The 15,842-nt window shown below is 42.3% G+C and overlaps 1 protein-coding gene across 4 annotated transcripts in view; it reads left to right on the top strand.

Moving 5' to 3' along the window:
* nlrx1 (NLR family member X1) overlaps positions 1-15,842 on the top strand; it is a 125,914-nt gene that overhangs the window by 54,312 nt on the left and 55,760 nt on the right. For all 4 annotated transcript variants that reach the window (XM_033631404.2, XM_078166820.1, XM_078166818.1 and 1 more), the window contains one exon: positions 9,381-9,612. In XM_033631404.2, the coding sequence (XP_033487295.2) occupies positions 9,381-9,612 (232 nt within the window). The remainder of the gene's footprint in view (positions 1-9,380; positions 9,613-15,842) is intronic.

The following is a 15,842-nucleotide window of genomic DNA, read 5'->3' on the forward strand; positions in this document are numbered from 1 at the left end:
GAAGCCAGCGGGGTTGTTTACCGTTTGCCGAGCCGAGAGGCTGCATGTAGGCTGCATGAAATGTTAAAGCATTTTCCACCTAAGTTATTAGGCCTACATATATTTGAGTTATCTACAAGTTTACTGTACTGTTTGTCATCTACTCTTTCAAATGTCCGCCACGGACATTTACACAATGTCACGGATAAACATAGGTAAATGCATGAAAAAAAATCATCACATATCACCTCTGATAATGGTTTATTCATTTAAAAACACATTGTGCTCGTTTAGCACACTATTTCATGTAGTTTTTATTTGCTGGAGGGTCGCGTAGGGGAGTGTAGCGCGACAAAAATAGGAGAGTTGTCGCGCGGCAGACGGGGGTTGTCGCACCGCTCCCGGTGCCGGTGGAGCCGTTGTAATTGATTAACAGGGGGGCGAGCTGCTACGGGACTCGCGCTGCAGACGTGTTGCGCCGCTGACGTGCCCGGTGGACCCTAGCTGTTAACTTAGTTTAAGCTGCGGTTTGGCTGCTGCCTGGTTTATCCAACCAGCATTAGCTTCTGTTCCTCAGCTCCACTGGTCAAGCTGGCGCTGATGTTTACATCCATTATCGTTGTCAGTAATGCCTGCTACAGAGCATGCCGCCGGCTCTCGCGTTGTTTTAGAAATGCAAACTGTTAAAGTCAGTCAACCGATTGCTAGTCTCGCGATACCCGATCCATGACTCTACAATCGATTCATTTAAGGATTCATGGCTGATTCGTATCAATTGAGGAAAGCTGCTACCGACGCAGCCGTATCACTCGCTTGTCAAACCGGATAGCCGGTCGTATCAGTTAATCGTTCCCAACCCTAGCCGATACCAGTAAAATTACACCATTCTCGATACCAAAGTTGATACAACGGTAAAAAAAAAAAAAAATAAGTAAGTAAGACCCCATGTGCTTAAACAAGAAATATTTTATTAAAATATTTGCATATAAAATAACATTTCTATCAATAGATTGATATTACTTATATTTTTTCTTTTTCTCTTTTCCTCTTTACCTGTGTTTCGTTGTAAAAAACATTGATCAACAACCGCAATAAACTCAATAAACTATTTAAATATTTACTATTTAAATCACGAGCCAACCACAAGAATGGGTGGAATTTCCTTGGTTTCATTTATTGTTTGTCCTGTCCCGGTGCAAATTTTTTGACGTCTGTGGTCCAGTTGTGGAAAAATCAAACGTCCCAGTACAATTAATCAAACACACCCCAACCGCTGTGTCTCAGAAGTAGACGCGCATGTGCAGTCACGTTTTGCTGAGAGTGAAATCCCTGATCGTTAGCTCACATGCAGCTTGTTCAAGCTGTTCTCTGTGTTGTTGAAATTAAACAAAATAACATGGAACATATCTGCTATTATGCTACTGATTTTAATTGGGATATTTTTTGATTAAATTAATGACATTTAACGGAGTGTTGCAGGTCTCAAAGGCTGGGCTCATAGGAGACCACGGACTCTCTCCCAAGGGAGGGGCTGGGGGAGAGAGGGAGATGTCTGGAGTCTGGACAAGGCTCCGCACAGAGCACTGACGGTTCAGAAGCAATTTGAAACAATTTAAAAGCAATTAATGAACAGAAAAAGTGGTGTTTAAAACTGCATATATTGCTAGCAGATAGGGCTGCACGATTAATCGTAATAAAATCGTGATCTCGATTCATATGCATATGCGATCTAATTTTTCAATGACAGCGATTCTGCTGGCCCCGCCCGTGCCGGGAGTCGGGACCTCATCTGCATGAAACAAGCGCTCCCAACAATGCAGCGTTATATAAGGTGACCAGATTTCTGCGATGAAAATCGGGGACATTTTCAGTGCGGCGGTGAAAAGTCATTAAATATTATCATTATAAAATAAAAAACGGGGACAAGTACTTTTTCATGTATTTTGACCAGCTTTTATTACTCAAAAGGTTGCAATCAAACAAATGAGTGACATCACCAACCATCCATCCACAGAGGAAGACAAAAATATCTTAATCTTATTAGCTTGAGTTACATTTAAGGATTCATGGCTGATTCGTATCAATTGAGGAAAGCTGCTACCGACGCAGCCGTATCACTCGCTTGTCAAACCGGATATCCGGTCGTATCAGTTAATCGTTCCCAACCCTAGCCGATACCAGTAAAATTACACCATTCTCGATACCAAAGTTGATACAACGGTTAAAAAAAAAAAAAAAGTAAGTAAGACCCCATGTGCTTAAACAAAAAATATTTTATTAAAATATTTGCATATAAAATAACATTTCTATCAATAGATTGATATTACTTATATTTTTTCTTTTTCTCTTTTCCTCTTTATCTATGTTGAGTTTGAGTTATGATGGATTTTTTTGGTCAAAGGTTTCAACTCATAACTGAATACTAAACTGATATTTATGACACAAAAGGTGGCAATCAAACAATGGTTGACATCACCATGATCTCCTCATTCATCCACCTCCGTAGCCTCTGCCTCAGGAGCCTGGGTAGAATAAGAGCAGAGGAGAACATGAGAAAAACTGCAAGAACAGAGCCAATAGTAAGTGAATAGTTTCTTAAAGAAGTAGCAGTTTTGGTAAAATAATTTAATTTAATTTGGTAATGTAATTTAGTCATTACAGATTACTACAGTCATTGGTTACCCACACAGCACTGTCTGGTGCCAGCCTAGAAACCACAGGAAGAGCAACTGAGGAGGGATCCCTCTTCCAGGACGGACAGACATGCAATAGATGTCGTACAGAACAGATCAGCGTAATAAATTAACAGTAATCCGTATGACACAATGAGAGAGAGAGAGAGAGAGAGAGAGAAAGAAGGTGCCCGGTGTATTATAGGGGGGTCCTCCGGCAGACTAGGCCTAAGTCAGCCTAACTAGGGGCTGGTACAGGGCAAGCCTGAGCCAGCCCTAACTATAAGCTTTATCAAAGAGGAAAGTCTCAAGTCTAGTCTTAAATGTGGAGACGGTGTCTGCCTCCCGGACCGTAACAGGAAGATGATTCCACAGGAGAGGAGCCTGATAGCTGAAGGCTCTGGCTCCTGATCTACTTTTGGAGACTTTAGGGACCACGAGTAACCCTGCGTTCTCAGAACGCAGTGTTCTGGTGGGATAATATGGCACTATGAGCTCTCTAAGATACGACGGAGCTTGACCATTTAGAGCTTTATAAGTTAACAGTAGGATTTTAAAATCAATTCTGGATTTTACAGGGAGCCAGTGCAGCGAAGCTAAAACAGGAGAAATATGATCTCGTTTCTTAGTTCCTGTTAGTACACGTGCTGCTGCATTCTGAATTAGCTGGAGAGTTTTTAAGGACTTACTAGAGCTACCTGATAATAGAGAGTTACAGTAATCCAGCCTAGAGGTAACAAAAGTGTGGACCAATTTTTCTGCATCTTTTCTGGTCAGGATAGGCCTAATTTTCGCAATATTACGCAGATGAAAAAATGCAGTCCATGAGGTTTGTTTTAAATGAGAATTAAAAGACAAATCTTGATCAAATATTACTCCGAGGTTTCTTACGGTAGTGGTAGAGGCCAGAGCAATGCCATCTAGAGAAACTATGTCATCAGATGAAGAGTCTCTGAGTTGTTTGGGGCCAAGAACAATAACTTTAGTTTTGTCTGAATTTAACATCAGGAAATTGGTGCTCATCCAAGTTTTTATGTCTTTAAGGCAGTTATGGAGTTTAGTTAATTGATTACTTTCTTCTGGATTCATCGATAAATACAGTGCTATGATGCACTCTAAATCCTGACTGAAATTCCTCAAATAAATTATTATCATGGAGAAAATCACACAGCTGGTCTGCGACTACTTTCTCAAGGATCTTTGACATAAAGGGAAGATTAGATATTGGTCTATAGTTGGCTAACACCTCTGGATCCAGGGTGGGCTTTTTTAGTAGAGGTTTAATTACAGCTACCTTAAAAGACTGTGGTACATAGCCTGTTAATAAGGATATATTGATCATATCTAATATATGAGTTTTAACTGCAGCACTTATTATTTATTTATTGTTTTAACACAGTCTCAGGTCCCTATGGCTCCAGGAAAATCCTATGCAACCGAAGCAGTCTTCCACCTCCTCCTTTCTAAAACAGAGCCACAACAATGTCATCACCTGGTAATATCACGCTAATGTTACAGCTTCACCAGTTATAGATATAAAAACAGTGACATAATGTTAACGTTCACTGACTTTTATAACCTTACGTTAGGTCTTCAGTTCAGATTAAACAGACGCACTGAATGTTACCTCACTTCACACACACGCACAGTGAAATCTACTGCCAACTCACACAAAATAAATAAGTTCATACACAACATACCATTTAACGTGGCCGCTGGTCTCCTTTTCTGTCCTTTTTGCCGCTTCTAGATTGTTGTTGTTGTTGATGCTGCTGCGTCTGGTCGTGCTTCCTGATAATGTCTGTACGTCTTATGACGTCTTCTCTGGTGATGCGTTTACTGACTACCGTAATAACTGGTGTTTGAGTCTGCGCGCATTTTCTCCCATTCAGTATCAAAATCGGGGACATTTTCAGGGACAGCTTTTACCAGGGACAGGTCACCAAATCGGGGGCTGTCCCCGGAAATCGGGGACGTCTGGTCACCGTAGCGTTATACCACGTGATACAGAGCGACAGCTGGCTGGCAGTTTGGAAAGCAGCGAGACAGGAGGGAAACACACTGCTAACTGTAGCCTCAGTTTGTGCCTCATACAGATCTGCTGGTAAAGTTAACTGAGCGTTAGCAAGCATGATAAAAGATGGCAGAGAGGCGATGTTGTGCAAATAAACCAAAGATTTATTAATTTTCTGTAGCAGTAAACACATGGGCCGATAACAAATGTGTTAACTAACTATGCTAAAGCTTTACAAGCTATTCAGGGCTGCCGACGATAACATTAACACGACAAACAGCAAGGCTACGGCTAACAAGTTAACGTACTGACACTCCTCAGACAGACAAACAGACAGACAGACAGACACACACACACACACACACACACACACCGGACAGCCTCTCAGTCCTTAGCCGCTAACGTTAGCTCATGTACAACACAGATACCACACAGAAACTTTTACAGAGGGTCATAATGTGCTTCTAGTGACTGTCAAATCGCCAGCGAAAGTTGTTTAAAATGCGGACACAGAGAGCAGCTGAGTGCCTGCTCTCATGGGACAAAGATCCTCTGAGAAGAAAGACGGATCACTCTGCTCAGCCACCAGGAACAAACTGGGAGGCAAAGATCCTCTCTGAGGAAGAGGGTTCACTTTGCTGCAGGGTTCACCAAAATGTTTTTTTGTTTGTTTTTTTTTCTTTTAATAAATTGAACACACATTAAAGAACATACAAGATCCTGTAGAGAATTAATTCATATAATACAATACATTAAATATTGTCAAATTAAATGAAGGAAGAGGATTTTTTAAAGGCAAATAAAATAGTGGGGATTTATGTAAAAATATACATAGAGACATATAAATAATTATACAATTAAAGATATGTAGGCTATGTTAGGTGAATACTCCTGTCAAATGCATGGTGTTGAAACATTTAATTTTGATCTTCCTTAGTCCATTTAGACTTTATTTTATCATAACAGTAACAATGAATATTATGAATTGTTCACATTTTAATTTAATTTTAATAACATTTATCACACAGCATTTTGTGGAAAAGTCAAATGTTCACTTTACAGTTTTGATAAACTCAGTAATGTTTCTCAACACATATATTGTTTTGTCTTCATTCAATGTAATTAGCACATATTGTTATTGCACCATTGGTTTTGGCCTTGGTGCCCCACATTTTGGCCGTGATGCCCCAATAAATTTGTATTTATCAAAGGCCAAAGTGGAGGAGTGTTCCCTCTCTGCTGACCAGAGTTTATGTGCATTGTGTCTCTTGTATCAGGCACAATCATAGGTTTTGTTATTTAATGATATTTTTTTATTATTTATTTATAATTTTTGTTACTTCTCCTTTTGTATCAGGAAATAAGCACAATAAATCTTTATGTTGAAAAAAATCGTGAGAGAATCGTGATCTCAATTATAAGCCAAAAAATCGTGATTCTCATTTTTTCCAGAATCGTGCAGCCCTACTAGCAGATCTATTTTCTGGCCTAAAGGGCGGCCGTGACTGGTTCTGAATGTGGACTTTAGCAGGCAGCCGCTCTCTCCTCTTCCTTGTCACCCCCTCGCGCTGAATGTAGGCATGGACTGTAACGCTATATGGCATATACTGCCCCTATCAGTTCTGGAATAGTCATAGCACAGATTCTTATGCTGGTATCGGTTCTTCCTGTTTTTCAAGAAATGAGTATCGCCGGGGGTTTTTCATCATGGAATTGAAAGGTATCGCGAGTATCGGTTCTCATGACATCATTACTCTGGACACTGTTGGGCTGTCGTGGCTGACACGCCTTCTCAGTGTCGCATGGAGATCAGGTACGGTGCCTGCCGAGGACAGACCAGGGTGGTTCTCATTTTCAAAACAGGGGACTGGAGGGTGAGGCTGTTTGTGATATTCATGGACAGGATCTTAAGGCACAGCTGGGGGGAGGAAGGGGTTCCGTTTGGGGACCTCAGAATTGCATCTCTGCTTTTTGCAGATGATGTGTTTCTGTTGGCTTTATCACAGCGTGATCTCCAACATGCACTTGGGCGGAGTGTGAAGCAGTCTGGATGAGAGTCAACACCTCCAGATCTGAGGCTATGGTTCTCTGCTGGAAACTGGTGGATTGCCCCTGCCAGGTTGGGAGAGACTTACTGCCTCAAGCAAGGGAGTTCAAGTATCTTGGGGTCTTGTTCACAAGTGAGGGTAGAATGAAGCGTGCGACGGATCTGTGGTTTGGTGCGGCTTACGCAGTGATGTGGGCGCTGCGCCGGATCATTGTGGTGAAGAGGGAGCTGAAATGGAAGGCCAAGCTTTCAATTTACTGGTCCATCTACATCCCAACTCTCACCTATGGTCATGAGCTCTGGGTTGTAACTGAAAGAATGAGATTACGGATACAAGCGGCTAAAATGAGTTTCCTCCATGGGGTGGCTGGACTCAGCCTTAGTGACCTATCACTAAGGCTGAGCCCAGCCACCCCACGGAGGAAACTCATTTTCATAAGGAGCTCGGACATCTGGGACTTAAGCCTTAACACGGACCTGACCTTGTAATAGATCTCCAATTAAAGTATCAAACTGACTTGGAAATCATTCATAATTATTAATAATAATTAGTAATTATGTTAAATAACGTGACTTAATTTACATCAAATCACCTTGTGGGGCACCATTCCCGAAAGGGAAATATTATTTCTACCGTTTTTTTTTCCCCGTTAAAGGGGTTTTTTTGGGGAGTTTTTCCTTATCCGCTGCGAGGGTCATAAGGACAGAGAGATGTCGTATGCTGTAAAGCCCTGTGAGGCAAATTGTGATTTGTGATATTGGGCTTTATAAATAAAATTGATTGATTGAATTGATTGATTGATTATGCCAGTAAAAGATATCAGTGTCTTAAAATTCACTTAACTATCAATTTGGAATTTTTATTGATAATTAAATTAATAACAGTAACCAAATTTAATAGTAAAGCCTGAAGGATTTCGGAGTTCTTCACACAGCAGAGGTTGACTATTCACTCACTCTTGTGCAATATTTACCAGACAGCAGGTATGATTACAAAAAATTGTATTTATTCATAAAGTGAGCAAAGCAAAACCAAAACACAGAAATTCTAACTAACTATATACAAGCTTGGTGAGTATATGTCTGTGAGTGTGAGTGTGAGTGTAAGAGAGAGAGAGAGAGAGAGAGAGAGAGAGAAAGACAAAGGTGGGTGTGGTAATCAAAGGACCAGAGATAGAGCGGGTCGTCCACCAATCGGAAGACTCAATCAGTTTGATCCCCAGTTCCTCCAGTCTGCATGTTGAAGTATCCTTGAGCAAGATACTGAACCCCAAATTACTCCCAATGATGCTTTCATCGGTGTGTGTGTGTGTTAAAAACTGAGTAGCAGGTGGCACCTTGTATGGTAGCCTCGGCCACCAGTGTATAAATGTGTGTGAATGGGTAACGACTAGACAGGCACTATACAAGTGCAGGTCCATTTACCATTTGGCCTACAAAACAAAATGGCTGGTAACAGAGAACTACAAGATAGCCGAATCAAAGCTGGCTTCAGACTGGGGGGAGGTCTTGTCTGGCTGTGTGGTCAGGACAAAGACAAAGGAAAGGAAGCTATAACTTTGATTTGCATCTTGGGTGTAGCCCTGTTTGTAAACTAGTCTGCAGTATGTGAATGTGATTTGTGTTGCATAAAGTCTGGATTAGTACAAGAGATGTTTAGTGCATGCAAAACGTTGTCTGTGAACAGTATTAGCAAACTTACATCACATAGCTTTGGTGAAGCCATCGAACCAATGACCTAACTGCAAACAATCACAACAATAACTCACTAACGGCATTAAATCACAATCAACAAGTTAAAACAGTCTTGCTTAGCCTGTACAGCTGTGATAAAGCTATGCCCAGTTGTTACATTACCGATCCTTGAATGGATGGAAGAAAGAGCCGCTTGGTGGTGTGCTGCTTTTGTTAGCTGGCAGAGGAAGGCTGGAAAGAGCTGTGGTTTCAGATGCAGTCTTTGTTGTGTCCTTGTTCCGAAGGTGCAGATCCGAGGAAGCTGGTTGCTCAGGGTCTTTGCAGAGTTAGACGCTGGGGTGCTAACTCAACTTGGTTGTCGCTCCTTGTCACTGGAAAGTTAGTTGCAAACCTTGTGCTTGCATACTAATATCTCTGGTTCAGGTTTGAGAGAGTCTGTGAGCAATTGCCCTCCCTTCAGTGGTCAGTTGGCGCTGACCAACTCAGAGGCCATTGTCCAAACAATGGCCTCTGAGTTGGTCAGTGCCCAGGATGTCTGGGCTGGCCAAAGGCCCAGGAGCTAGAGGTAGTGTTAGCAGGTTGACAGCTCACGAGCAAGAGCAGGACTGTCTGAAGGGAGCAGACCTTCTATAGTTGGCTGGGGACATCACACAGTCACATGTCACTGTAAAAGTCCTGTCCAATCAAGTTTGAGACTTGTCTCTCAAAGAGGTGTGAGGTGGGGACCACCTGTGGAGAAGGGTGTCAAATAACTGTCCTCTGTGAAGAACAAAAACAATCTCTCACCTTTTGAGATGACAAGAGGAGAAACCTTCACAGGTCCAGTTAGGATTTTAACAAATGACAAATCATCTGTGGTCCAGTGAATCCCAACATGGGTATGGTCGGTCATACAGTGACTGCTGCATCATATTGCTGTTAGTACAGCGTGTTACTAAAATATTTACAAAGTAATAAATCCTCTCCCTCATAGGGTAGCGTCCTTAAGGGATCTGGTGAGCAGGAAGTACCTCCACCTGAGAAAAAACCCCCTGCTTAGTGGGGAGGGAAACCAGGCCAAAGACGTGCTCTTCCTCTTTAATGGGATGGAGAAGATGAACCTGGACTTCAGAATTGGAGCCACAGAGCTTTGCAGTGATCCCAATGAGGTGCTTCCTCCAGGTGTAGTGGTGGTCAACCTGCTGAGGAAATACCTCCTGCCTGAGGTAAGTGACAGTCCACCCTCACTTTTCTGTTGAGTCTTTGAAATCTGTCTTAGACTGTCATCTATCCGATTGTCATGGGCAAGTGCAAATCGCCACCATGATCGTTGCCAGTAATGTGGAGAATCACTTAAAAGTGCATTGTGTAGAATTAGAGAGGGATTTATACATATGCGTCGAATCAACGCCAAACTAGACTGACGTGCACCTCCCCAGAAATGTAACTTAATGTTACGGCAATGCAGACCACTTGTCTATTTTTGTAAGCTGAAAACCATTTCCCTCAGTGGAAACAAAGCTTTTATTGACTTTATTTCACAGATAAGAAATAATAAATTGTGAAGATAACAAGCCCCCACAAAAAAACATTTTAAAGTCTTGTGCATTCTTTATCCTGGCTTCATATGAGTAGAGGAAATCTCAGCAGCTAGGCTGATTTGTACAATGTAAATGCCATAGGCTTGTGCTAGTAACATTAGCATATTGTATTTTTGGGGAAAATGTGTCCTGCAAAAGACAAGTCCTTTTTTGTGAATCCGGCAAGTTAAAATGAAGCAGATTTGTGTATTTGTGTTTAAATTGTTGCTATTAAGCCATGTTTAATGTGTGTAACTGCAGAGTGACACAGAGACACTGCTGTGGAAGTAAAACTGCTCACAATGGCGTAGGCCACATGTATAGGCTATGGCATAGGCTTTGCATAGAGCTGATGCACAAGTATAAATCCACCTTTAGTGGCATCTAGCGGTGAGGTGGCAGATTGCAATGAACTGAATACAATTCTGCTCCCCCCTCTGTTTCCAAGTGCAACCTCTGGATTCCATCAGGCGCAGCTATGATACGTTCTGGCTACAACACAGCTGCTGGAGGTTATCTTAGCTACTCAAGACAAATCTTGTGATTCCACCAGACATAAAGCAGCACATTTCAGAACCAGAGTTATCCCAGAAACGCTTCTCTGCTCTGCAAAAAAATTGTGCCTAGTCCATATTTGATGGAATTGTATTGCAACTATGGTGGCCTTTAGCTTACATAAAAACATGTAACACCTCTCTCTAGAGCCAGTGTTTGTTCTGGGTTACCATAGAAACATGGCAGTGCAACATGGTGGACTCCAAGGAAGAGGACCCAGTCCCTTTGTAGATATAAAGAGATTCATTCCAAGGTTACGAAAGCACAACAGTTCTTAGTTTCAGGTGATGATACACTCATGTAAAAATAATTATAAACATTACACTGAACATACATTTTCAAGGCAACACTGTTGCTCCTATATGTCACAGGTTAAAATCTAAGGCTTTTTTCATGCACCTAACAGATATATTTCTCTCAAATTTGGTCACAAATGAATTCAAATCAATGTTAGTGAGCACCTCTCCTTCTTCAAGATAATCCATCCACCTGACAGGTGTGGCATATCAGGATGCTGATTAAACAGCATCATAACTACACAAGTGTGCCTTGGGATGGCCCCCACTGAAAATGTGCAATTTTATCACATGACACAATGACACAGATGTTTTGAAGGAGCGTGCTATTGGCATGCTGACTGCTGGAATGTCCACCAAAGCTGTTACCCATTGAGTGAGTGTTCATTTCACTACCATAAGGCCTGTGCAACAAAATCCGTGTCTTGATGAGATATGCCCATTCGAAGTTTGCAATTTCAGTTGGTTGCTATAGTGCCCCCCTTTGGCCAATTGATGTAATATTGCTTCATTCGCATCCTCCCATGACCCTCTACCACTGTGCTAAATTTCACATGGATTGACCAAGTCAGTGAGGAGAAAAACGTGGAACAGACACACCCACAGACAGAGTTTTTGTCATTATGTAGTAAGACAAGGAAGGAAATATTAAAAATCCTTTATTGTAGCCAACATTTTGCAGTCTTTGTCAGGGCTTTCAAAACATACAACACAGGTATGGCCACACCTATTGTGGCAGGAACCAATCAGAGGCCATCACATGACTCATATATTGGTGTTGTAGGTGAAACAAATGGACAATAATGAAAAAATAACAAGTTAATAAAATAAGTTTCATGAGATAAGATACCCAGAAAAAAATAAATTAAGGATAAGGAATCATCTCCATTATGACGTGTTCTAATGGCATATTTATGCTCAGCAAGGCGATCCCTCAAGTGTCTTTTTGTACAGCCTATGTAGAACAAGCCTTCCACACATGGACACGTCAGACAGTAAATAAGAAAAGTGGTGTTGCTATTAATAAAATCATTTTCTTTATAAGTGCTGTTTGTGTTAACATCCACAAAATGTTAAGTTTGTATGACCTTGTCACAGTGAGGGCAATGCGTACATTTAAAAGTGCCAAAAGGTTTAGATAACAGGGTTTCCGCTACATGTAATTGATCGTGGCGCGCTGCCACGGCAAAATAAAAGCCGCCACGCCTTCAGAATGCTGATTTTTTTTTATTTTTATTACATTATATATTTATTTCTATATTTGTGCACACATACTTACCATAATCAGAGTTTGAAATGATAATTTAAATATCATGAAATGTTATGTGACACTACGCTGCAATTAACTTTATTTTGAAAAACGAACACCGGAGTCATCACCTGCCTGTCTGGCTGTACTGCAGCGTGCTCAAGAGTGGAGGGGAGGCAAAGAGACGACAGTCTGAAGTAGAGGGAGAGAAAAGGGGTGAGAGATAGGTAGTGCTGTGTAGAGCTTAGATTGGGCCCAAAAAATCCAACCCGACCCCATGCATGTTCTGTCCGAGCCCTGCCCGGCCCGTCCCTTTAACTGTAATTATGAGCCCGAGCCCGGTTTAAATCCGACATTTTTATAAAGATACGAACGTGAACATTGAAGGCTGACTCTCGTCTTTCTTTCCATGGCAAGCTTTCGTCATGTGCCTCTTAAGTGTCGAGGTCCCCGTCTTTTTGCTGTCCTATACCAGCACCGCGCTGCACTTCGTACACTCGATGAAGCCGACACACACGTTGTGAACAACTCACGTGTGCGTGCCAGTGGCGCTGTCAAGGTGGGGGCCATTTATTAATTTGCGACACCTGCTACCTGTTTACCACGCCCCCTCTCATGGCAACCAGGTCAGTGTAAGAGCACATTCAAGATCAACAGTATTCAACACACTTTTAATTGTTTTTATGTGTAGGTGAAGACAGACCTGAGAAACAGGCAGCATCAATGGGCCACCTCATACGACAGAGCCTTAGAGCTCTTTTTCAAAAAAGTGCTCTCAGCCAGGCTGCAACCTGTGCCATTAGATTAGGCTACAGTTGTGTATATAGTTGTGCTACAATTGTGTAATGAATAAATAGGGTATTTATAAAAACATTCAGTTTCCGTCATCGCCGGAGCCCTCCCCCACAGTTTCAAAAAATCCTGGAGGAAACCCTGGATAACCAAGTGCTTTTTTTTTTGTCTGCTGGAAGATGTGTGCATAAGTCTGTCCCTAAGCCTGGGGGCGTGTCTAAAAGAAAAAAATAGGGAGTTAAGGAAAGACTTTGCTCAAAACAGTATGACTCTCAATAATGGCCCAATTATGTTTATGATACGTTTGATTTGTTTAGCATGTGTACTGTATGTTGTGGCAAAAAAGTGGATGAGACTGAGGTGCAGGCTTCTGCCTGATGTTTTGTTTTTTTGGAATAAGTGTATCATGCTATAGAGTGACTGTGCTCTGTGCACTGTAAAAAGCCTGCTTAACCACCTTGGGTTTGTAAGCTCTTTTATGAAAACCTGTTGGACATAGCCTTGGCCTGTGCAACAAAATCTGTGTCTTGATCACAGATATGTCACAGGCATTTGAACTGGCCATAAGGAATGTTTTCTTTAAAGGGGGTGGGGTGAAAAGAGTACGCTTTGAGAATTGTGTCACGTGAAGTAATCATCCTAAAAAGTGTTGCATGTAACTGTCCCTCAACCCCCCTAAAAATCGTCAGATCCAAAAAATTGATACTGTGCTAAGAGTATTCAATATAAAGCTTGATATTGTTATTAATGGAGTTCATGTATTTATGAAAATTCAAAAGTTGTCCTAGTGCCATCAAAAATTATAAGCACCTCATTAATATAGCGGCCATACCAGGTGATACAACGATGGAAGGGATTGGCAGGATATAAAACATATTCCTTTTCCACAGACCCAAAAATAGACAAGCATAATTGGGAGAGAAAATAGAATTTATTTAGTGGTTTGTCTTTTGCCCCAGCTTACGCTGGAATTCCACTGGATGCGTGTCCGTTGCGGAACGGCAGCGCTGGTTATCCACTGCGTGCTCAGCCGTCTGTCAACACCCACCGGCTGCGTTTGCTGTGCGGACCGGTGAAGCTCCGCCGGAAGACATCTTGGTGCACCGCCATGATTAACCTCTCCTTGTCCATGGTGTCAGCGGGGTGAAATGACATCTGAAAACCTCTGACCTGTTGACTTCAGGCACTGTGTATTTTATTTTCAGTATTAAGCGGATGTTTTATTTTGTTTCTGTGCATGACTTCCTGCCCCACGCGATCTGCTCTGTGCTGAATTGCTGCGTTGTGCTCCGGCATCCGGCAAAAATAGAAGTGCTGCGTATCTGTTGCGGAGGGCTCCGGAGTGCCGCAGCTGAGACGGAGCTGGAACGCAGCACAGCCGCAGCCCGTGGAAACACACACATTTACTAGAATTAAATCCTATCGGCTCCGCTGCCGTGCCGAAGCACAGATGCAACCAACACGCATCTGGTGGAAAGTGGGGGTTATACCTGGTGTATTTAATACCAGAGTGGATTGATTGCTCTTTTACCACAACCTTCATCTTATGATGTAGTATTTTCACAATGCAACACACAATTTTCCTAAAACAGTTATCCCTGACAAGAATGATCAAAAACATCAAAAGACAAAACATGTGGAACCTGACACTAGAAAACAAAAGGCTGGAACGCTAGTAGAGCTACTGAGACGAACTGGTACTGAGAGGAGGGAGCACACAGACTAAATACATGAGGAGAGGGAAGACAATGGGACACAAGTGCAACATATTAGGGTGGGGCAGGTAATCACACCGGAGGGAAACTTGACAGGAAGCAATCTGAAATGAGAGGAGAGTAGAAAAAATAAAACAGGAAATGCAGAACTGAAATGAGGACAAAACTTGACAAGACATGACAGGCGCATTACACTTATCAAGTAAGTGAACTTTGAGGTGACAACGCCTGAACGCAACACTAGGTGGGTTCCCATCCACCTATTTTTATTCGCATTTTCAACATTTGCGAAAAGAAACTTGAATGGAAACGCCAGAAATTCGAAAAAAGGCCGAAATATCGCAAAAAAGTTTTTACGCTTGGAGGGGGTGGAAAAGTCAGCGTATCGATATTAGGAAAATGCAACTTTTGGCAATGGAAACAGATTTAGCGAATAAACAATGACGTAGGCTACCGAATCCTACTTCTACTTCACACACACACACCTGTGTGAACTTAGAGAGAGGTAATTACTCCAGTGTCAGGTGAGTGTAGGCTATTTCACAGCTGTGAATGTGTGCGTTGCCTGGTGTACCAACACAGACATCACGGCATTATGTAGGCTACGCTGACAACGCTGATATGAGTGTGATGAGAGCTCTCGCAATAGCCAAGAAGTTCCCAAGGAATCTCTCCATCTCGCCGTAGTCATGGATGTGCCGGTAATTGTTTACATCAGTTGTGGACATGAGACGCTCTCAATGACGTCATCTCACGGCGCCCTCTTCTTCTACGGGTGTTCTTTTGCATTTTATTTTTTCATGAGAAGCGCCGCCTTCTGCTCGACCTGTTGACCCCCAATACTCGCAAAACAATAATGAATGGAAACGTGCATAAATTCGCATTTTCTTTTGCGCATTTTCACATAATTGGCTTAAAATTTGCGATACATTTGGATGGAAACCCAGCTACTGGCTCCGCTCCCTTGAGTTGTACACAAACTGAATGTGCCGTGCAGCGGTTCGGGCTGGGCTCGGATATGATTGTCTCGGACTCGGGTCGGTATCGGTCAGGAAAATGCAGCACAAGCAGCGATCTAGCAGTGCTCACCTGTGTGTGTGTGTGTGTGTGTGTGCTTGTGCGCATCAGGGCAGAACTCTGCCGTGGGCGATACAGAGAGCAGAGGAGGGAGGCGGGGCACCCCCCTAATATAATGGTAGAGGAAACACTGTCGTGCAATGTTCTCCTTTATTGATCCTTTATTGAGGATACTACTGATGTTTTGAATAG

The sequence above is a fragment of the Epinephelus lanceolatus genome, chromosome 4 (assembly GCF_041903045.1).
Source record: "Epinephelus lanceolatus isolate andai-2023 chromosome 4, ASM4190304v1, whole genome shotgun sequence".
NCBI lineage: Eukaryota > Metazoa > Chordata > Actinopteri > Perciformes > Serranidae > Epinephelus > Epinephelus lanceolatus.